At 43.7% G+C, this 25,306-nt stretch overlaps 1 protein-coding gene across 2 annotated transcripts in view; it reads left to right on the top strand.

Annotated features, from left to right (window-relative positions):
- LOC126856211 (homeobox protein homothorax-like) overlaps positions 1 to 25,306 on the top strand; it is a 179,519-nt gene that overhangs the window by 133,639 nt on the left and 20,574 nt on the right. For both annotated transcript variants that reach the window (XM_050604507.1, XM_050604506.1), the window contains exon 5: positions 24,302 to 24,360. In XM_050604507.1, coding sequence (XP_050460464.1) covers positions 24,302 to 24,360 — 59 coding nt within the window. The remainder of the gene's footprint in view (positions 1 to 24,301; positions 24,361 to 25,306) is intronic.

Raw genomic sequence — 25,306 nt, 5'->3', positions numbered from 1 at the left:
ATTCTTATTTGAACGATTATATGGAAAAAATGTGGTTAGAGTTTTTTATCGTTTTATTTCTTATCTGCTTGAATGTTCCTAGAATATTCTCCCTTTATTGTTTCATGAATACAACTTCAATATTCATCGAATATTAATGCTATTAGCCGATTCGATCGGACATCCACGAACAATTCCCCTGAATTTCTCAATCGGGGAAATTTTCTTGTAATTCCGTTAAATAGAAAGATAAAAACTTATCAATGCCGTCTTCTTCGGATACCTCGAAAACCGCGATCGAGACAACGACGATGATTTAAAGATATTTATGGGGTGCAGAGAGTCGCCGTGAAGAGAAGAGAAGAGAGGAGGGCGCATCGATCGAGTAGAATTACACGATGTCGACGATGATATAATGCGTGTATTTCTCGCGAATGTATTTCTTTCCGTCTCGCGAAATCTCTCGTCGGCATCGAGCGGACCGAGGGATCGAGGATCGCAAAGATTCGATACGACTTGGCGTCTCGCTTGAAACGCCGCCACGCCAGCGGGAATCGGAAAAATTCCCGTCGGGCTTCGCGCTCTTTTCTTTTCGGCGCTTGCCTATCCGCTCGCTCGAATAAATCTCTTCGGGTTACGGTTCAACGTCCGCAGGTATCCGCCAACACCAAACCCCCGTCGTGGAATGCCTCTCGTACATTAGAGCGACTACGTTCCACGGAGAAACTCCAATAACTTCGGACTAAATTCCTGTCGACCTCTCCACCACGTTCCCCGAGACGGGTTTTCATCGTAGCAGATCCGATCTAAGGAATCGATCCGCTCTCTCGCATGACGTAATGCACGCCGAATCGCGCCGCCGCAGAGTAGATTAATTCCACGCGATAACAATTGACGCAACATCTTTGGCAAGGATCTGGCGTGTCTAAACGCAGCTCTTGCATCTTCGATATCGAGCTCCTCGCGATACGCGAGTCACTTTCGTGCTGGGAATAAATTACTTTAATGTTTATCTTGGTGAGAGAGACGAATAAAGTACGATTATATAATTTTATCTCTTCGTGGGATGTCGTGAGCGGGACAACTAAATTGTGATTACGCAATTATCATCTGCGCGCTATCATCTGCGCGCGCGCGGATGCAGCATACGTCTGTCACGGATATCAGACTCACCCGCGTCCTTCGTGATATCGAATAATTTTACATCCGCCGCTAGATACTTCGGGACGTAAGCGCGTAAAAGAAGTTTCCGACGAAGTCACGGGGATCATGTCATCCATCTTGACACGAAACCCGACGATTAGGCGACGGATCATAATCCATGGAATGTATATACCTTCGTCGTTGTCAGGTACGAGGAAAGAGAGAGAGAGAGAGAGAGAGAGAGAGAGAGAGAGCGAGAAGGAGGGAGAGACCACTGACTTCCTTTATCGACATTTTGATACAAAATGGCTGCGCTCTACGGGGTGCCTCCGCGTAATCTCTCTCGATTCAAATTAACACACGCAGAGCTCGCCGGGGGGCTCAGGATCGGGCCGCGGGGAGCTTGCGCCGCAGTATAGAGGAGATAATATCACCGTACATCCAGATCTTCTTTGTCTTCCTTTTGGAGAACGATCGCCCCGCCTTTTTCTTTTTTTCGTTAACGATCGCGCTGTAAAGAGGCGAGTGACAGGCGCCACGCCGGCTTTGACAAATCGCAGCCGCGATCCGCTGTCGCTCGATACATGCATAATACGGTACCACAGAAACTCGACCTGTTTTCTCCTTTACGCGTATAACAAAGTTAAAGGATCACGTTGCCGCCATTGGAAATTATAACGGGATAAAACAAAATTTATTTTTGATATTTCTTTTGTGAATTTATATCAGAATATATGAAAGAAAGAGTGATGTTGAAAAACATGTAAATTTGTGCAATTATTGTTAACTAAATTATTGTTAATTAAAAATTTTTCAAATATTAGAATTTTGCTGCGTATTTTAAGAGTGTAATATACATATGCTTCATACCTGCGATCTTGATATTTAGAATATGTATGTATATATACGAGTGATAGATCATTGGCGGGAAGAAGTGTTCGGGACAAAATGCCTCGTCACAGTGACTCGCCTGGTTTCTAGAAGCAAGTTTCTTCTACCCGATTCCGATCTGATTCACTCGATAAAAGAGTCTGGATGAATTGATTGCGACTGACCAAACACCCGATAACTTGCCATCGATTAATTTTGCATACCGATTGCCACCAGAATGATTCGTTTCTTGTCGCACGTTACAATTTGGATAACTGATTATAGTGCATCTTCGAAGATACGATAAAAACGTTTATATGTCTGGCAAGAATACTTACGAAGCTATCAACGGCTTCGTAAAATTTCCGAGGAGCTAAAAGTTTTGCTTAAACGAATGCAAACAACAAAGAAATGCGCGAGACCTGACGCAGGGGCTATTTTACATTTAGCGCATGAGATAACGGCTGCCTGATATCTGTTTAATTATCTAAATTGTATTGTCTCTTATCCGCGACGCGATAACTCGCTGCTGTGTAAGTCTGTTGTTTCCGAAGGTACGGAGCGTGTACTCCCCACACATCTTCGCGTAAAAAGAGACGAAAGGGATGAGGATAGGTCTTCCTACGAGCAGAAAATAACCAGACGACGCCATTCCGCTTCTTCTTCTTGTCCGTTGGGTTTTCTCAGTGTTTTCTCCTTCGTTTCTCGAATTTCTTTTCGGGCACAGTTTTATCTCCATTATTTCCCGCCGTTTCCACCATTTGCACACAGGCTCGTCATTAATCTGATTACTAAGATTAGCTTCCATTACTTAATTTTCTTTTAACCTGCAATTCGATTTTCTTGTTCTTCCCGTATACGGAATTTATTTCTTCTCTCGACTGCGAACGCTTTCAAAATATATGTATCTACGTTTGTTACAAGTGAGAAATTTCTTCGAGTAAATGATTTTTCATGAATCAATTATTTGTGACATTTTTAATAAATTTAATTTTTTATTTTTAGATAAATTTATCTGATATTTATTGATACTTTTTTAAAATTGTTTCTTTAATATAGATTACTTTGTTTTGCCGATAAAATCTCTGTTTCGAAAATAGAATTTCGTTGATCCAACGTAGCGTTGATAAAAGATTTCCCTCTACCAATTCAGTGCTGCAGCTACTTCACGGTGGAATGAGCGGATTTGCAATAAGAATGTCGGCGTATAAAACTGTCAATAAGCGCGCTGACCCCAAATGTAATTTCGCAACGTCTCTTGCTTGCAGCGGTTACACGAGAGGTCGAAAGAGAGAAGGGTGAGGAAAATAGAAGCGGGTTTTGGGAGAAGCAGGAGAAACAGAATCATGTACGAGAAGGAGAAGAGTACGGGAAAAGGGTGGAAAGTAGAGGAACCGAAGAGAGAAAATAAGAGTTGGCCGCCGCCAGAGCGGGCTGGAGGGAGGAGGAAAAGAACGATGGAGGAAAAGGGAGGAAATGGAAGAGAGGCAAGAGAGAAGGAGAAGAATATGGGAGAGTATAAGAGAGCGACGTGATACGCGAGAGCGCCTCTGCCGGGGTTATATGGAAATGTTGGTCAAATATATCATTCCGGCTTGACAGTGCAATTCTCTTATCTGCCTCGCGCCGCCTGCCGCTCTACCCCAAACCATCCGCGCGCGCTCCAGGGGCGGATGGAGGCGGAGGTGGCGGCGGCAGCGGCGGTGAGCGCGGGAGAGCTGCTGGTGAACGAGGGGGGAATCGGCGGATCGGGGGCTGAAGCGCCCGATAGAGGATCTGCAAACACGCTGCTGCCACCCCCTTTCTCCTACCTCACTTCACCTCATCTCTCTCTCCGCAACCTGCTCTTCCCATCGAACCTTCCTCAACCCCGTCCTGGCTCGTCCTTCTCCTTCCTCGACCTCCGCCAATGTCCCTCGACTGGTCCACGCCCGGATCCAGCAAGATGACGAACTGCCTGGCAAAACAGAGCGGAATGTGAAACTCCAAAAATACGCGGATTAAAGTGTCGGCTCGTCGCGACTATTTGCACTTTTCTCCGTTTTCCTTTGAAGTTTACTTCTCGTTTCGCGAATCATTTTCTTTAGCGTTGATTTTTTTTTTTGATCATTTATTCATTGTTGCATCGGAAAAAAATTTTATCTTGGATAGATACCCTGATAATAGAAGCCATTTGTAGGCCGAAATAAGAAAAAAATTTTGGCACTTATTTTTCTATTCATTTGTTTGAGTAGTTCGATTTTCGGAAGTTAGCGATGTTTTGCAATAAATTGACTTGGTCGGATATCTCGAACATAACTAGACAGCAGTGAGAGGAACAAAGGCAGCGACGTATTATTAGTCATCCGTGGCGGGCCAACATCATTACTCTTACATTCGCCGCGTGCTGTCACCCGTGATCGATTCCTCGCGTATATGCCCGTGATCATCTTACCCTCCCTTACAATTCCGCAACGGGACGAGATGCGCGTATCGGGAAGCTGCCGCGTATCGAGTCCATCCATACAACCGAGAATGGAAACATCGTGGGTATAAACTACACACACACACACACGTGCGTATGCGACTTGTACATGTCTAAGAGTTCGTATGCGATCTGCGAGAAGGAGGGACGCGCGGACATTTCGTTCCTGATGTATTGCCGACACTTCATCTCCTCGCGAGTAAACACGAAAAATCGTCGATTCTACCGGCGTAGGCGATAAGGCCCTACAGCGGAAGGATCTTACGAAGGGATGAAGCAGGAGGGCGTCCGAAATATTCATCGCGGGGTTGTAAATTTCGACTCGTTGCCTTTTCACATTTTCGGAAATCAGCAGTAATAGGGGCCCCAATCTCGTCTATGATTTCGACTCTTTTTTGCATTTAGAGATGCGGATAGCTATGTACGTGTTAACGCGAGAAACTCCGGAATAAGTCGAGCGCCGAGGGAAACGAGCGTGATCGATCATCTGCTCGCAAACATTAGCTTTAAAAGTAGTGACGGAGTTCGAGATCTACGAATGCCATATATCTTTTTTAGAAGGAAAAATGACGTATCGATGTTTATTGAACAATAACTTTATTTCACTAACGAACAAATAATTCGACGGATTTCGTTTGTGAATGATTTCCAATCATTTCAGTTCATTTCAAATTGGACATTCGTATATAAACAAATTATATTATTATTATAATAAATTTATTACATATTAAAAATCTTTTTTTTAGTAATATAAAGATTTCTCATATTTTAAACAATGCGATAAATTTCATGTCTAACGAACAGTGCTTAAATTAACACGGCAAGCAATTGCGGTGCAGCAATTTTTCACGACACGGCGGGCGCGGTAAATGGTAGAAATTAGCTTTGCTTGCGCGTAAACGCGCTTCACGAAGACGTCACTTTCGATTTCCTAGGCAATTACCTTCAAGAAATACTCTACGACAGTCCTGTTACCTCGGACTTGATAGATAGCGCAAATAAACATCTCACGGCTAAACCAGAAGCCACCGCATGTACCTGAGATGGCTAACGGCAGCCTTGGCTAAGAATAGAAGTGCTTATTATTGCGTGCCCAAGATACAAAGGCCGAGAATGAATACGAGATACCTTGCGCCCTTCGTCACCCATCGTGGTTACGACTTGATAGTTGCGTGAGCGACAGTTATTCGAACATTTTATTATTTGAATAGCTCAATGTCTTTTTACACAGTATATTTTATGATTACAAGAGTTAAAAAATTTTTTTTTCTTAAAATAAGAAAATAAAAATGTTGTTTTTATTAAAGAAATTCTTTGTTGTGAGAAAATAAAAAGAGAGAAAGGTGATGGAAACTGAATTTAGCGAGAGTCGCAGATTTGGGGAACGTTTTTCGGGGTAGAGAAAGAAAGCGATCACTTTTCCTTATCGGTCGTCTCGGATCTCCTTGCTTGTACTCAGTTCACTCTATAATTGCTTCTTTTAACTAAGATTCCCGGATTTAACTTCAGATCTTTTTGTCTCTCTTTATCCGAACTGGAAGCGGGACGGCGAATTTCCTGTCGAGCGACAGGGCGGAGGCGGCGGGCCCGAGTTGCCGGATTTTTAAATTGGTTCTTATAACTTTAAATACAGCGAACCAGCTGCGACTCCGCGAGATGGAGAATCAAATCAAAACCGTTTTAAAAGTTTCCTGCTACGTTATCCCATTCGGCTGGCTGATGTTGCTCCTTATCTTCTCAGCGACGTTTTTGCGATTCATGGTTACTCATCTTATATCGTAATTCGCTTCGAAGTATCAACGTTGCAAAGAATTCTCTTTCCCGTAATTTTGGTCAAAACAAATAATCATCTTTTACTTTTATTGTACTTGAAAAATATCTTTCTTGCATTTCTTTTTCCCTCGCAAAAAAAAAGGAAAGACGGGAGCACATTCCTGATTTAAAATTTTTTTCTTGCGCTTCTTAAAAATTATATAATTGTGAAACTTGATATTCGCACGAATCGATTCTCCGAAATAATCCTCCTGTAGTTAATTCGCCAACCTGTTTCGAGAATCCTTCGCGTTTAATACGCGTCTTGCTATCTTCCAGCAGGATGAATTACCTTCCTACCAATTTCCTCTCACCAGTCGAAGCCGATCGAGATGGAGATGCAATTAGAGGGATGCACTCTCGGTGCATGGTAATTCGGTCGAGAGGACCCGAAGGCATGGACGCGTGAGGGAAGCATGAGGGAGGGAAGAGAAACGGCAAAGAAGAGGCACGATGTCGGATCGAAAAACGGTGGACGATGTAAGAAAAAGGGGGGTTGGAGGAGGAATGAAGCGCGACGAGCAAACGAAGCGCCGGAGGAAAGTATATATATCGGGCCATTATTTTCTGCAGTATTTTAACGTAAAATCCTCCGGATTCTTGGAGCCATCGTATCGATTCCTGCAGGAGAAACCAAGCGGTCGCTCGGGGAGAGGGTGTTCCGGGATAAGGGGGGCTCGCTTGAAGGAAAAGGGAGGGGAGGGGGGGGAGCGAGAAGAACGTAGCTCCGCACGGAGCTTTTCCTGCGATGCAATCTTTGAAAGGAGAGCCGCGTCATTACGCCGTGGCGGTGGTTCACGGACCATTGCCCCACCACCCCTTCGATTCCCCCTTTCCCCTTCTCCCTTCCCTCGTAGCTTTTCTCTTCCTCTCCTTCCGTGCTTCTTATCGTATCTTTTCGCTCTCTCTTTCCCATACCCGACCAACCGCGCGCTTTTGCCTTTCTTATTTCATAGGGGAGAAAGCTTCGCCACTGTATATACCTACCCCAACGGCATACGGCACTCTCTCGATTCGAAGCCGATCCAATGACACATGACTCAACGTGCGACAACCCCATGCATCACCAGCGGGCGCCGCGTTATCGCTCTTATAAACCCTGCCGATGAAATCGACCTAAGTTCCCTTTCGCAAGACTTCGTTATTTAGAACGAAGTGGCTGGAAAGCCGAATGATACGAATTTTGACGACTAGAAGTTTGCAATCCTCTTCCGTGATTTTTTCGAAATAAATATCGTACTTGAAACAAAATCACACCGTTATCGTTGAACTCGATGATATATGATACGCGACTGAAAAACAAAATTATCTTCTTATTAAATCGCGAGAGAATTTTAAGAAAGTCGGGAACGCGTGACCATCTAGGAAATATTCGGTTCCAAGATCCAATTCGTTCCACATAGTCGGTAGAGCGTGATATCACTCTTTATTTCGATAATGAAGCCACAAAAGGAGTCTCTATTTATCTTTCCCGCACACCCACTTTGCCCGCGGTTGCCCGCGCCACGCTTCTTTCCCTTCTCGTTACTCTACGCTTCGGTATACACTCCTCCGGTTTCTGGGTGGTGCATCTCCAGGGATATCCGCGCTAACAAGGTCCACTTGGGTGGCGCGGCTATGGCTTACCTGGTCGTTTGCTTCGGGTAATATTACCGCGAGACGTTTTGCAGGCCGGCGGAGAAGATTAGTCGCGGCGACGGTGGGTGGGACGCGGCACTGCCAACGCACGTTCGACAAAAAGGGAGAGAGAGAGAGAGAGAGATAAGCAGAGCCTCCACGTTCCTGCACAAAGTTGCGCCACGGCTCCTCGGACTCGTCTTCAGAGAGCTCTTCTTTTCTATTTGCCATGGCCTCTGCATACCGCGACAAAGATATTGCCGGTATTAGTAGGTATGCGATGATGGTTTAAGCTCGCGCTTGCTAGCCCTATCGTCATGGTTTTTTTTTTCTTCTTCTCTTTTCGCGATACACAGAGATACACAGCCGGTTTGCGTAAATATCCGGACCGAGTAACGAGCGCATGCAAATCGCTCACCATACTCTATCAGTTATTTTTATACCAGTTTGATGGTCGGCATTGCGTCGACGGTCATGTCAGATTTATCCTTGCTTTATGATCGGTCGGACCTCCTTGGAGTAACGATGCAAAAATTCGTGATGCATTATAATGGATGCCTCATCGCCCCTACCGCGGCTCAGAAATTTATGCGAACGTAATCATTTTCGCTCGCGTGTTTGCGTGAAAATACCTTTCGATATCGTAAATTTGTTTCTTATCTTAAACTAACTTTGCAGTAAATATACAATTAAATATTTGCATCATGTATTACTAATACCGCCGATTATGCATTCAGATATCGCAAACTTTTGCATTTACGATTAAAAAGTCATCGAGTTACACCGATAATTGGGTACGCTTCATTTTTTATTTAAATCTTTTAATTAAATCTTCCGCGCGAATATATATTCGCGCGGAATATCTTATTACCGATTTAACGGAAGATACTGTTCGAGATGTTCGCGCGTTGCTCTTTTTATTCCCTTCTCGCGAAATGTTACTAATTAAAAGGGACTTAATGTTTCTTCTCGCCGATGCACCGTGATAAGCAATTCGCCGCGACAAACTCTCCGATTAAGCGTTCTCGGAACGCGCCACGTTCAGACGCAATGTTGCGATCGTAAAGGTTGAGACATCCTTCGAATGGCGGCCGTAAAAGACCGTAACGAGATCCTCGCATGCGATTAGGAATGAAATGTCCTCTCCGAATGTTTCGTTCGCGGATTTACGTGTGCCATCCATTATCGATCCCTCGAAAACGGGCGCGTTCGTCGGTGTGCAAGTTTCGCGATTACCCCAGTAACGTCTACCGGAATCAAGGTCAGAGCTGTAAAAGTGAACGACAAAGCCAGCGACAAGGGTAAACCAGTGGCCGATCGATGCGACCGTCTGCGAAGACGGCAATCCCGCGGAACTCTCTCGCAGGTCATAAACGCAGTAGTGTGGGCCCCGGGTGCAAGCTCGCCGGGGTTTATTATCGGCCCGGGCTCCCAATTAAGCGGCAGCAGCTGTGAAAATTAATGGAGCACAGCTTTTAAGATGTAATTGGGCACATTCATAACTCAGGATGAAAAGAGAGGAGGCCGGGCCGGCCCCGGGAGCCGGAGGGAGATGGCCGATCTTCTCTCTCGCGTTCTTTCCGGGCACGCCTTTTATAATTGATACACCTATATACATTCTGAATAAAATCCATAAATAAAATCCAATTGTAAGAGCGCGAGCGTACTTTGTTAGGTAACGAACGGCGATTAATTTCGCGTCCGATCGTGCTTCACCCAGAGAGATTTCCATAAATAAAAAAACGACATATCACGTCGCCAAAAGATCGATAATCTCGACGGATAATATTTTGTTATCATTATATTCCTTATAAGAGCAGAAGCCCTCGAAAGCTTACAGAAAAGTGAAAAGCGAATTTGAGAATGATATAGAAAGGGTGGACGAGCCAAGCGAAGAATGAACGGGTAGATGAAGAGAGAGGGTGGACCTCGTTGCTCCTCCGCGAGGCGGTGATAGCAACGACGTAATAATAGCGAATGACGCGGCATTGTACGCTCGAAGGGCGCAACGTTCGGGGATGGTAGAGGCCGGGGTTGAACGCCCCTTTAGACGGTCGTAAACATTTCGTAAATTTGCTCCACAGGTGTGCCATCGCGGCAACTAAGCCATCCATGGCCGGCCAAACTCGCCTATTTACTCGCGCGATCTAAATTGTACGCGTAAACTATCTGCGCTTGCAGAGTTTGAGCAAATCCTTCCATGACGCTGACTGATAAAGAAATTTATGTAAGATTATGAATAATAAATTTAATTAGAACTTCTTCGATTCTTTCGTTAAAAATATTATAGCTAAATTATTTGCAGTTGACCTGTACATTGACGTTATTTTTCGAAAATTGTATGTGATTTAATTTCTTAAGAATAAAATTTTGATTGCATTAAAGTTGATGCGCGACGTACCAGACGCGTGCTAGACAATATCTTGAATATAGAACAATCAATTTTATTCCAATAATAATCTTTGCATCGTACGATAAGCTATAAAGATTTTACAGGACGACATCGATTATTTTAATTTCGAAGTATTAATATCATAGCCAAGACGATCATATTTATTTATACGATTATCATTTAACGAATAGAATTTCGTTATCGCTCTTGTTATAATAGAATCTTTTCAAAATTTCATCGGTTTTCCTGAGATTCAATAACGGGATATATCATCCGCGTCTTTTAACGATATCTTTCTAAACATGTATATCCCGGTCCCCTCCTCCCATCCCCAATCGCGGACACCCAGATCGCTCAGACTCGCTTTCGGAGAAATTCGAGTAACGACTTCCCGCTATCTCATTCAGCAGCGTAATTGCCGGGGCAATCATTAACCGGGATTATCTCCCAGTCCTGGAACGTGGAAGCCCCTTCTGCCCTACGGACGTGTGTTTCGTGCTGGATTCGGTTATAAGCGGCAAGGAGAAGGAGTTATGTGATGGTGAACGCGGTAGAATTGGAGAAACGGAGGAGTAACGGGCGGCGCAGAGGGCAAGCCAGCGTTCCGGAAACTGCGCGCGGATGTTTGTAACGTCGTACGAGCAATAGCGGCGGCAACGTTAACCCGCGAAGTGATGGAGGAGGCTCCGTGCCTGGGATATCGGTTTTCGGTTCCTTGCCGATAATCTCAATCCTGAAAGCCGCCACACTTGCCCGCACTTGCCCGCCCTTTCCGCACTACTGCGCGAAAAAGTCGAGCTTCTTACGAAAGAGATATGTAAAATCCGCACGAACGATGGGTGCGGCACGTGTAGCTGCGCCGATGCTCGGTTTTTCAAAAGGAAATCGCCGACAGAAACGGCCAGGGCCCGATAGCTATGGGATAATTCTATCGAAATTTGATCCGAGAAAGGTTTCAGGAATATCGCGGATTGCGGTTGTAAATTCCGGTTGTAAGCACGCGAGAGCGCACACGCGGTTTGAATGTGGATTCTATCAACGCGCGACTGCTTGCCGATTTTCGAAGCGCGTTTCTCGAAATATTATATTTTACGCAAGTAAATTATCATATCGTAAAAATATTCGTCTTACGCGATACGTTTCGAAAGTCTCTAGTAATGGTTACTGCACAGAGTGCATATATTTTTACCGCAATAATTTTATTTACTTAACTTTTTAGCCCATCTATTTTCGCGTATTTTCATAGCCGTGCGTGCACAGAATAGTACAGAAATATAACGTCAAAGTCGATGTACGACATAACGGTCGCGCACGAAGAGCCATTCGCCACGTGTGTTCCCTCATGGGCTCTATTAGGAAAGTGTGATGGAGTTTTGCGAGCGCGATTACACCTAAATGAGAATTACCCCTTCGCCATGCGCTTAACATGGCCGCGCGCAATGGAGGGATGAGAGTTCGACCCTTTCACAGTCACCCCGCCGTTATGTGCCCACCTCTATGTGTCCGTCCGGTGCGTGTTACGTGTGAGTAATTCTGCGTCCTCGGCGATGCACGGTAAAGAGGGACGATGGATAGAAAATTGCTTTATGCTCTGCTCCTAATGTGTTGGAATGGCGCAGTTGCGTCGTGATGGCGGATATGGTCAAATACGCGTCGCTGTTCTTTGTCCCTACGCATTTCGAATCATTAAGATAATAATTTATTTGCACTGATTTCTGCAGGACCGAACTAATAATCATCGATAAAAAATGATAAAAATATTAAACTCGTGAATTTATTTATAATTTGCTTGTAAGAATTTTGGGAAATATATTAGAATGAATTACTAATTCCCAAATATGTTTATCAATGTTTTAAAAAATATGAAATTTTATATTCAAAGAATATTAATGTGGGGATTGTTATTTAACGATCAAACCGTTTAAAAATTATTTGTACTAATGATTTTTATTTTTATCATATATGACCTTTGCTTACAATATTGCAATTATATGCGTGATATTTTTCGTGATTTTTCTAATTGTCACATTATATTATTCTTTTATTTCCTTTCTTTCTTCCTTTATCGCGGAATTTCTGCCGGACAACGGCACAATCTTCCTTCCCCGAATCTGAAAGGCTTTTGCCCGCATATTGGCCGAGGTCCGTTTCGCCGTATCTCATGCAGCAGCTTTTGTCGCACACAAACGGCTACATCGACTAAACCCGCAAGCGTATGGAGAATATGGGATGCCGCGTGCAGAAAGAGAGAGAGAGAGAGAGGAGAAAGAGAAGCAATGGAGAAATCTTGGAGCAACGGGGGTTGGAGGGTGCACGAGAGGTGGCGGAGGGCGAATCGGCTCTCGCGCGTTATTTAGCGACAATGTGTCGCGCATAGGAATGGCCTTAAAGCAGCCAATAAACGCCGTTACGCGACCGTCCCATGTTTCCCCATTCCATTGGCCTTGGGGGGCCAATTTCGTCAGATTTTGGGAAATTGTTGTTGCGTCCGAGAACGACGTCTGGCGTTACGTTCGGAATCAACAAACGGGAGCGACCGGCCATCGAGGATCACGCAGAGCTCTCGAACAACCACCGTCGTGGATTTTAACTACGAATTCTTAGCAGATGCTTCTCGTTCGTTGTAGCATAATAACAAATTCTCGAAACAATGTTTTATCGTCCTGAGAGAGCGAATTTTCTTCTAGTAATCATGTTTCTGCATGATATTTTTTATTATCGGTTAATTATAGTTTATATATACATTTGATTTTTTTAAGCAAAAATTATTTCACGCATTAGTGATGAGAGGTACGTATAGAAATGTTCTCCTGCATATGAAAATTATTCGCAAGAGAGCGAGATCGTGAGAGAGAAAGACAGTGCGTATCAACCCCCCAAAAACGAACGGCCTGCGCTCCCACCCCCAAAGGACCGGTTTCCCTATTAACTCCCTACGTGCCGCGACACCTAAATGTTCCCCTTTACGCCGAGATAATGAAAATTACAAATAGCCTCGTGCCGAACGTGCGTGCACGCGCGCCGCGTACGAGTACCGTGCACGTCGAAATTTCTGCCCTCACGCATGCTCGTTCTGGACTTATAGGAAATTGCCCTGCGTTATGTCAGCGGAGGGAAGCAAGCGGTCATGTGGAATACATTCTCAGTGGCGATAAGTAAATTGCTCGTACCTTCTCCAAAATAGATTACTTTTGCCGAGGAGTATTTTAGAAAGTCTGAGAGTCAAGAATATTTTTTTTTAAACGCAATGTTTTAAATAAAAGCAATATTAATGATATTATTGCTATTAGAACAATTAATATAATTTGAATTGATTAATTAATTAATCTTAAAGAAAGGAATATTACTGATAAAAAAAAATAATGATAAGTAAAATAAGTGGAGAGAGGTATGCAAAAGCATTAAATTAACGTTTTTGGACATATAAATTGAGTAACTTAGTAAATTAGTAATTTTCTACAAAGAGCGAAAAAAGCGAGAGGGCGAAAGGAATAGTCGTTGGCAACGACTAATCATCTCTTTCTCAGCTTTGACTGCAACAATATCCGCTCTCGTCTCTCGCTGTCCGCCACCTTCAGCTGTGCCATGTAGACCTAAGCTTTGCGATACAGTAGAAGCGAGGGGATCGAAGGGCAACGTACGGACGGCGCAGGGTGGCGGCGGGCAGCAACACGCGCGTCGGCGAAATTAGTTTTCCAGATAATCATCTGACGGTATTGTGTGTTGCGTCCGTAGTTTCCGTAGCGGCAAAGGAGGCGGAGGCGGCGACGGAGAGGCGGAGGAGGTGACGTCGCTGCAGCTGCTTCGAGTACGTAGAGCCGGTGCACGGCGGCTTAAAATATAAATGCGGATTAATCTGAAATTACGAGCGTACGCTCGATAAGGAGTGTAATTTTCGCGAGCCAGCAAGAGAACCCATCTTCTACGAATCACTAATTACGTTCTCCACGTGCGCGAGAGAACGTAATTAGGACGTTCCGATCGATCCGCGGGAAAAGTGTACGGACTTTACTTGCGTCGTTTCGTCACCGCGCGCTAGATCCGTTTCTTTAAATCTAGTTGCTTCGATTACTTATGCGGAAATTTCATCTCTTTCTTATTCTCCCCTTTTCTTTCTCTCTCTCTCTCTCTCTCTCTCTCTCTCTCTCTCGCTCTCTCTGTCAATCTCTCTCGTATACGCCGAAATGCTCGCAAAGAATAGCGGAGATCGCGATAGTCGACGGCACTTTCCGACGACGGTCCCTTTCTATCGTTTCCCGCGATGCGTTCCCCGGTGATTAATGTTGCCGAACAAATTGTCTAGAAAAACATGTCGTAGCCGGGGCGCCCTCCGCCCGCTCGGTGCACCCTTTATCTCCCTGGGTCGCGCCACCCTTATTTCCCTCGAGCGGAGAAGCGCACCCTATCGCCAACAGTGCTGCTGCTGCTGCTGCTGTTGCTGTTGCCACCCATCCTCCCTTTCCTGCCGCGCCACCCTGTATATACAGCCGTCGTGTATACATGCCTGCATACATACATTACGCAGATGATATCCGAGTAATCCGATTTACTTCGACTTCGCTATCAACGTTTGCGCCCCCGCCCATTCCGGGTAATTATACGCCATCCTGGATGCTGCGTTGCCTGTCCTACATCACGCACGACGTGAATTCGTGCCAGTTAATGAGAGATTATGCTATACTCCGAGGTCGAGCGCGATTTTTGAACATCGAAAGGATTGATTAGTATAATATGTTGAATTTTAATCAGTCTAATAAAATTATAATATTGACGCGCAGTTTAATAAAATTATAATATTTATATGAAACGTATACACATTCGTAATATCTAAATGACTCCTAACAACGCGACGGATTTAGTTAGTCGTATATTTTCTATACGAGAAGACTATCCGATTATTAGTTGAAAAGAAATTCGATTCCATATACTTAACGAGCCATTTCGTAAGATAGGAAGAAAAACATGAGCCAATTCTACGTCTTTATTAAACGGCTATGCGAACGCGATGTCAGATTGTGCAAAGAATTGCATCACGCGGTTCTAAATTTCCTCTCGTTAAAGTCACGCATGACATCGGTACATCGCTCGCAAAAACCACGGACAAGCGACGCCATGTCCACTCCGCCGGCCGTGCTTCTCTCCACTAAATCTTCCTGGTATCTTGCATCTCTTCGCTTCCCACCTGCGAATTACAAATTACCAGAGAACTTGCAGGACTCTGCTCATCTCCGTCCTTCCCATCCTGCCTTCCTTCTCTTCCTCCTCCTCCTCCTTTTCCTCTTTATCTCCTTCTTCAGTCTCTTCTGTCTCTTATAAACAGCCTCGTACAAACGTGACAGACGTGTCGCGACCAAAAGTGAGCAAGTATTCGCCATCAAGTCATAAAGAACTGATGTCTCTCCTCTGCTTGTCCGTTCTTGTCGCATGCTGAACCTTCCACGGAAATCTTCGTCATATCCGTTTTACAATATATTTTATTCTTTATTTATCGCGATCTTATAAAAAAATGCATATGAAGAAAATAAAGACGATAGATTCAGCAATTTCGATGTGGATCATATGATTGCGAAAAAAATTTGAATTATTATCAGTTTTAATTATTCTCTAATTAATAAATAATATCATTATCTATTTGCATTCATTTTTTTATTTTCGTTGAAAATAAAGATAAAAGCTTATTTTATAATTATTGCATTATTTTTCTTACATTTATCAGACTGCATGTTGATGCACTCGCCGTCCTGCAATCTGTGCATGAATAATGGGGAGGGGAGGCGGGCGAAGATCGGGACGAAAAAGCGTAAAAGGAAGAAAAAAAGGTCATCTGGTAGCGATTTCGTGGTATTATTTACATCTGCCGGGCGAGATGCAGTGGCCCGTGTGCATCGGGTGACGCTTATATCCCGGACGAGCGAGCGGGGACAGGTATCCCTTCCTCCTCCCTTCTCTCTCTTTCTCTCTCTCTCTCCCTCTAACCCCCTTTCTCGTAACCTACCGTTTCACTTTTTTATGGGTAAATGTACGCGAGCCGTACGCGGACGCGCGCGCGGGATATCGTGTAGGCCGTCGCATAAAGCCCGGATTTTATTACAAGAGGATTCAAATTCCGCGCACACGGTCGGGGCCCCCGCCGCGCGGAGGCGGCAGAAAGGAGAGAAAAAGACCGGGATAGGGATATAAAAAACTGTCCGCGAGAACCCCGTGAATCCTCCCGCGGCGTAAGCCCATATAAACCATGCGCGTTCGCGCGCGCGTACGAGCGTATTCTATTTCGTGCGCGGATAAAAATTTCGATTCGTCCCTCTTTCCTTCTCTCTAATGTCGAATACTTTTTTCGGCGAGGGCGCATATTTTATTTCTCCTCTATATGGCACTGGCCCCTAAATCTCCGGAGTCGAAAACCGTGCCGTGGCAGCACCTTTCTCGCGATCGCGGACGGCCCGTTGGGGCACGCGCGCTTGTAAGGTGAACGCCGTAACGGTAACGGTAACGACTAGAGTAAAGGCGGAGATTGTGAGGGGGAGGAAGTCGTAACCTGAAATGAGAAACGCGACAGCACCTCCGACGGAGGATGTATATTCGCTCTCTCGTACGTCGGTTGCGTCGCTGATGGCGGAGAGAGATGTAGGGAAAAGATTTCACGACCGAGAGATGGTAAACGGGACGCTTTAGGGCCATCCTGAGGACGAGCGGTCAATCTAAACGACCCCTTATCTTCTTCGCGGCGAGGTATACGTTTACCCGACGCTCTGCGTTTTCGTGAAATCTAAATAAAACGCTTTTTTAAACGCGCCGGAATAAATTGTGCGCGCAGAGATCACTGAGATCAGAGGGATTGCTCCGATATAAGTAATGAGACGACTGTACTATTATCAGTTTAAACAACGACCACATTTGCGTCAGAAATGACGTGGTAAGTGCGATAGTGCCTTATGGAGGCTTCGCATGAGCCTCGGGCCTCTCCGTAAACGATGCGAGCAGTTATATGATGAATAGTATATATTTAAAGTGCAGATTGTGAGGGCGACTTGTCAACCAGTCATGGCCTTATGGAAAATCAGAAAATATATACGATTCCAAAGCGCATATATACACGTTTTTCTTGAGAAATAGAATAGATTTGAGTTTTTTGTTACAATAGATTCGAATTTTTTGTTTTTAAATTCCATACTGCAAATAATATAATTTTCAAAAGAATTTGTCAAAAAAGAAGAAAAAGATTATTTTAATAAAATTGTTCAAGGAATGCAAGAAGAGGCTGTCGATTATTGCCAGTTTAGATAAACGTACGGTATAATATCAGCCGGCGTTAACATGAAGAAAACGAGACATCGTCATTTTCGCAATCGTACGCGGGTGTCGCGTACGATTGCGGGGGAGGAAGAGAGAGATGGAAAGTGCGACCCGGCAGTTTATAACAGCGTCAGCAGTTGGTACATATAGTGGCTCCGTAGCCGGAGTTTAAGAGACTGTTACAAGCTGACGCCTCCTCCGGCATTGCGCGGGTGCCGCTTAGGGGGATGGGGTGAAAATCGGGCTATGGGGCAATAGCCAAGGGAATGTAACGCGTGAAGGAGAGTAGAGATGGCGAGGGTGTTAGAGGTACAGCGCGCACAATCGGGTATCAACTCAACCCTCGACGACGACGGCGACGACGAGATGAGTCTGACCCCGTCGCCGAGGTGGCCGGTGACAATCGACTCCGAGTACTCCGCTACCCCACAACCGACGAGGGTTGCGACAGCTGCGGACCCAATAACTTGACGAAGCGAACAGTTCTATTTCGCACCCGTGATAGGATGTAGCGTGAAACGACTGCAACGTGGTCCCGATGTCTAGCCCATTACACAGCGTCCCTTAAGACACCGATCATTAAGTCACATGGGGACTAATTGACGATACCTAATCGATAGCCGGCAGCGTGACGATTTATTCATAAAGTTGGTCGGATGCGAAACGAGAGAAAGAAAAAAAAAACGGGCCCCATTGCTCTTGCCTCGAATTTGTCAAAATTACTTTGCACTCGCAAATTTAACGACCGTTACGCGTTACGCTCGTGCCGGAAAAACAATCACTATAAAGCAGGATTTCGCGTGCAAAAATCGAAGGGATTTCAGAACGCGTGATCGGACAAGGGAGGGAAGCGACGTGACGCTCGGATCGGAATAGATACACAGATATCGAACGCTGTGAACGTTACACCTCGATCTTTTTATTGGCGAGATCACCGGTGCGCGGCCATCAACATCAACGCGAAACGACGCGCCGGCGCTATCGCGCCCCGCGACACGATTTAGTGGCGACCCCGGCAAAACAATTATATAAATTCCGAGGGGACGAAAGAGAGAGAGAGAGAGAGAGAGAGTGAGGAGGGGTCCGCAGGGGGACAGACGGCAACGCACGGGATGGGTAAAGCGTGGAGGAAGCAGGGGGCAAACGGCACGAGAGGGAGGAGGGGGAGCGGAGGAAGAGAGTGCACAGGGGGATAGGAATTTTCCGAAAAAGCGTTGCAGTAGAGCCATAGATTAAACGCAGCCGAGGCGCATACGTCCAGCCGAGCACGTCGATGCGACGCAGGCAGCCATGCGGCCGCTGCGGCGGCGGGAGCTATCAGTGACACGTCGCGTGTTAAATCGCTTTGTTGACACACATAACCTGTCTACGCGTATCCGATACGCGCGATCGCCAGTCCGCGGCGTTTATATCGCTACACCCCTGCGGCCACCGGGAATTCGCCGGTAGTTTGCCCGCGTTGCGATGCGGATCTCTCTCGTTCGCCGCTCCACTCTCTCTTTCTCTCCTATCTCTATCCTTCCATCTCTCTCAATATTTTGAACCTTCAATCTCTCTTTTGTGTTGACTAAAATAAAAGTAATAAATTAGATTGAATAGGATTAGTTTCTCTCAATGCATAGTTATGCTAATGATTTTTATTAGAATAAAACTCAAGATAATAATCACAGTCGTTTCTGGTATTTACATTAATTTAATCCTTAAGAAGAAGAATGTAACAGACGTGAAAGTTTGCATGAATTTTGAATATTTATATAATTTACGTTACGTGTAACGATCGGATGCAAATTTTCAGTTTGGATGGCTGACAGCAACTCTCGAATTCCAGAGTTGCGGGGGCGAGCACGTCCCGCGACTTTGCAGGCTATATCTGCAGGAAACTCGATTACACGGTGGAAGGATGCTCACGGTCCACAATGCTCATTGAATTTGTCGAATAGGAATTATATATTGCGAGGGGGGTTCGATTCGTTTGTTCGCGGGCGCCCGCGCTTTCGGAGGAGATCCGGTCGCGCGCGGGTGAGACGCGAATGCATTATAATAAAATCGCGATCACGATCGGCCGCGCGAGAACGAACGGAATGGCGAGCGAAAAAGGAGGAACTCTCTGGCCGGGAGCGGCGCGTGAATTGACCGGCGCGAATTATATTCGGATAAAATGATTTTATCGATCGTAAATGCACCGGCGCGACGCCAAGCTTATGAACGCTCAGATTTATATCCGCTCGCGCGGCGAGCTTTTTCTGCTGGTGCAACAAAATTGTTTTGAAAAAAGTGTACGTACGAAGGTTCGGCGAGATAGGTCAATGCCCCGTAAAATTTTATAACTCTATCGCCGAGAGAAAAGGAGATGGGTAATGTCCCAGAACAAGACGTTGATTGGCTTTTTTATGCCCGATTAGACATGTCAGATAATTTGAAACAGATCGAGTTGTATAAGACTTATAAATCACAAAAAGAATAAGTCTTTTAAAGAGAAATGAAAAAAAAATTGAAAAAGATTTTATAATTGAATTAGATTTTATACTTGTATTTATTCGTTTGACATAATACTTTTTACCGTACACACAATTGTTGTGTTATTTATGCGATGTCAGATTTTAGGTGCGGAACATAAAACGATGCATGTCTACTGATAGTTTATCTACACAACTGATTCTTAATAAGCGTATATTTTAAAAAATGTCTATGACGGCTGTTTTCTCTGATGCAACGGCGATTCGCATTAATGGGACTAGTCCGTGGTAATTCGCTACACAGGTAAAAATTGATTACCGATTGGATTGCGAGGTCAGGTCCTCATTAACTGCGTTCCCGACGCGGGAAGGGATAATTACGCAAATAACCTAACGCTGTAGGTCTCACGTAGCGCGGTTCGATCCGATAAAAATAATTACACCGTGATTACTCCACTCGATATATTGATTGAAATTCTCATTAGATACACGTGTTAAGCAACGAATCTCCACGAACTCAGTAATAATAATAAATTTCGATAACGTAACGATTAGTAATAATGCAACGCTATTCTCTTAAAGCATCTCATATATTTCAATCTCTCTCGATCGGAAATTATATCTCACCTCTCGCGCGACTCGTTCGATTTCTAATTAAAACGGACCTTTTATGGTAACTCACCTGCCCATCCCTCGCGATACGTTTTCTAACGCGTAATCATTACGAGGCTACCTTTTCGATTTCCCGTAATGCGACGCGAATGCGCCGAGGCCTCGCATTAGCGTGTGCCAGTATAGTACGGCGGCGAAATTGATTACCAATACTACTGCCGAGTACGACGGCGGCTCTCGCGCTCCCATGTCCGGGCAGTAATGATGTTTTGATGCGAGGACCCCGGTGCACTGAGTATCGACTGCAGTTAACTAATGGAACCTCCCCGATAATTGCGAATGCCGTCGGAGAGTAAATGCTGCTAGCGCGACAGTAATCATCGTTACTCCGTTCACGCACTCGCGCAACGATGAGGGGGAGGCCCTTCTCACACGCGCTTTTTGCTTCACGCTATGTCATTCCGGAAAGATTCTCTAGATAAATATCGCATATCTTGCAAAAAAATTATTTCTTTTTTTTTTTGCATTAGGGATACTCGATGGTTAATGAAACTCATTGTGTCAGTTAAAAAAAGATTGTAGCGAAAAAAGCAGTGCAGAAACGAAGTATAATTTTTTTAAATATAAAGAGATAGGTATTATACAAAATTATTGTCGCAAATTTGTTGTAAATATTTACACATCTTAAGCAAAAATTTTTTGACTTTTTGCGAAAGAAATTGTAGAAAATGTTTTATGACGAACGTAAGTCAAGTCCGGAGCCTCTTACTATCATCCTTAAAACATTTCTTTCGAATCGCCATACGGGATCGAGTCGATATATATGCTGTGTGTATGGCGCGTATAAGCAAATACAAGCACATTATTCATGTATGCGGCCGAAGTGCACTAAATTTAGTCACGGCACGGGAGGTCATGTGGGAGACACGCGCGCCCCAGCCCAGCGCTGCGTTTTATGCCTTTTTCTCGCAGAAATGTGTCATATGTCGTTGGTTCCCCCTTTTCTCGTAAAAAGTAACGGCGATACCGAGGTAAGCCCGGAACGTCAGCGATTTGTCAATAATTCTAGCGCGTCGCCCTTCGAAATTCCGTTTCAAACTCACCGGTTATTTCCGAGGCGTTCATTCAATTCGTTCGCTCTTGATTTACTTTGCCAGTTATTAATGGCTTTTCATTTTGAAATGGCGATGAAAAAACTTACACATTTTATTAGAAAATGAAAAGAATGAAAAGAAAGTATTTTTTATTTTTCTATCAGAAGTGTAAAAGCAGATGTCGTATGTTTGTATAGTTTCTGTTTCAAAATAATCGATTTAATATCTCGTTTTGCGCAAAGTTAAAATAATCGAGCGAATGGCGATGATGAAGCAGCTCGTTCTCCACCCTTCCGTACATCGAAACGCGTTCAAGCTTTCCCAGCCACAGGTCCGTTTCACAATGTGTTGCGAGAGAGCGCCCCTCCCTCCTTCAGAGATTCATAATCAAAACTGCATTAAAATCCTGAAAGCCCCGACGACGGCGCGACGAAAAGTGTTTTGTCATCTGGGGTGACTCGGCAACCACCTCGATAACAATATGCTCACCTCGTTTGCGATCCCTCTCGTTGCCACGAGAAGCGTACTCCTCCCCTACCCGCTCACGATTCGCGATCGATTAAATGACGATTATTTCATCGACGCGTATATAATATGTATATATATATATATTATCGTGCCTTATGCTGATGAATATCTTTGTGTTTTAAAATCTCGAGATATATGCATAATATGCATCGACAATTTTTATTGCTTTTCTGCTAGAGAAGATTCATTAACGGTTATAATTTTATCATAATAAGATGATTTAAATTCTGAATTTTGTTATGTAATATTCTTATTAAATGTAAGAAAGATATATTGTGTAAAATTAAATGTAAAAAAGACTATCACATCGCCGCAACGTGGTCGGCTTAAGTTTCTGTCGACGAAGATATTTTCGTTTATTTTTGGCAGGATCGAACTCTTCGAGAGAGAGAGAGAGAGAGAGTTTGGGCAGTCGCTCACCATTTTCGTCCCTCTCTGCACATTTCTGTTCGTCTCTGTCTCTCTTTCTCTCTCTCTCTTTCTCTCTCTCTCTCTCTCTTTCTCTCGCTTCGGTTAGGGGTTGGCGCGCCATTGTTCGGGCGATATTTCAGCGGTGGCGGTGGAAGGCGGGGGTGGTCGGCAGTAGTCAGCTGGCTGTGACACGCTGCCTACCTCGCCAAAGAGGAACCAGAGGCGCTTAGGAGTATCCGGGGGCTAGAGAGAGAGAGAGAGAGAGAGAGAGAGAGAGAGAGAGAGAGAGAGAGAGAGAGAGAGAGGATCCCTCGGCTTCATATTCGCGCGGTGATACTCTTTCATCTAACGATAGTCGAGGCCTTGACTTTGAACTATTATTGCATTGTATATTTGTGCATCGTAAAACTTTGTTTTATGCATATTATTACTATATATTTTGTATCTTATTATGTTGGTTGATTTTGCGTGATTTCATTTATTCAAGAGAAAATGTTTTCTCGATAATCATTATCGAATACGAAATTGTGATATCACAAAATTTAGAGTCAGTTAGCGCACTCTCTTAAATCAAAATTCATGACTATTTCTACGCCTTCGTGCACGCGTACACTAATCGCTTCCGAAGAGTCCTTTGCCATCCAGTCAGTCGGACAAAGTTCCTTTGACTTACGGCGACTTGCCGAACGACTTTGTGGGTACCGTCTGCGCCTTGACTACGACAATAGTGCCGCATGAGCATCCGAGCGGCGAGAGGGAGACGCGATGAGAGTTTAATAATTATTATTCATAAGACTCTCCGGTGGGAGTCGGCCAGGCGTGAGACTAAGCAAGAAAGATGTGCTGCGAAACAAGAGAGGGTGCCATTGCTTCTTTGGGGGCTTGCTTATGTCCTCCTTATCCCTGACGGAGAACCGGAGTATTCCACGGCGGGAAGGGGGTGTGCTCGAGTCAGTCGAGCAGAAACCCAATCACTTCCGGCGTCTGCGCCCATTAGGGCGCCGCGACGCTGACGTCGGCTGACGTACGCCCTTCCTCTTCGCATCCCACTCGCTCGTCCTGTACTCTCTCTCTCTCTCTCTCTCTCTCTCTCTCTCTCCCTCCCTTTCCCTCTTTCTATACCACCGTTCCTCCCTGCTTGTTCCTATCTCACACTGTATTGAACTCACCCACCCTCTTGGATCTCGACCAACATCGAAACAGACCGCAGATCTATTGTTTGGAAAGCGCTCACATGGAAGCTTCTTCAACGCGACTAATGACGTATCAAGGATGCCGCTTCCTGCTTGCCGGATTTTTCCGATTTTGCTCGTTCATCTCCTGAAACTAGTTGCCGTTCACTTTTTTTATTATTATCATGATAACGGATCGTATCAAAATAAAACTCTCTTGATATATATAAAAATATCAATGATTATAACGCGTAAAATACGAAGGGGACAAAAAGTCTTCGAGATTCTCGTAAAATTACAATAAAATTATTTAATAAAAAAAATAAACTTTGCTTTTTATATATGAAAAAATTTATAATATGTAAGATAATCGAACGTTTATGAAACTATATTTTGCCTTGCATTAAGAATATCAAATAAATTGATTATTTTATTAATTCTTTTCATTTGTGTTTCAGGTTTATCAATGCGAGGCGTAGAATCGTTCAACCCATGATTGACCAGAGTAACCGAGCTGGTAAGATGATTCCAATTTCATTAACAGATATTTACACACACAATTTCAATACTGTGGACATGTAAAATTATAGATGAAATAACCTATGTGCCATTTGCTGAACATTTATTTCGCATTCATAGATATATTTTTGTTTCGAATAAAAGTTAATAACTAAAATTTTATGAATTAACGTAGTGATTGTTATATGTAAAATGATGTAGATTTTTTGTTACTAAAATAAAAGTGCTGACAAAATTCTTTGTGGATATATAAAAATAGTTCGTGTTATTAAAATTTTTTCAATATAATAAAATTTTAACTTTTCACAAAAATTGAATGTTATATTAAGTGTGATTTAATATATCAAAATGGGAATTAAAAATTACGATTAGAAAATATGATTTTTAAATGTAAATTCCATAACAAACTAAACAGTAGAAAAATACATTTATTGTTTATTGGATATATATATATATATATATATATATATATATATATATATATATATATATAATGCAATTTTGTGCAAATCTAAAATGATCAAATCATGTCCAAAAATAATTCATTTTAAAATTCATTGTATAATTATTCAAATATGTTTTTCTTTTCATTTAATTCAATCCAGTTCACTTTTTGTAACTAATATAAGCGATATATATTATGTTATATGATACGGCATAAAGTCCGTCATAATCTAATTACGTATATCAATGCTAGCATGGAAACTTAATTAAGTGACGTTTTATGGATAGCGTATTTACTCAACGATTTAGTGCGATACTGTGCATCCGTGTTGTTTTTAATTTCTGATATAACGGATATTCGATCTTCATGCAATTTTGGATATTCTTGAAATCATTCTTCAATAAACGAGACATTTCATTCGAATGAAATCTGTGGAATCGTGTATATTTGTACATTTGCAATATCCGTCGTTTCAAATCGAATTACTTCGCGATTCGAT

Source organism: Cataglyphis hispanica, chromosome 18, assembly GCF_021464435.1.
Source record: "Cataglyphis hispanica isolate Lineage 1 chromosome 18, ULB_Chis1_1.0, whole genome shotgun sequence".
Lineage (NCBI taxonomy): Eukaryota > Metazoa > Arthropoda > Insecta > Hymenoptera > Formicidae > Cataglyphis > Cataglyphis hispanica.
The sequence above is the reverse complement of the archived record's forward strand: the minus strand, read 5'-3'. Positions and strand labels throughout refer to the sequence as shown.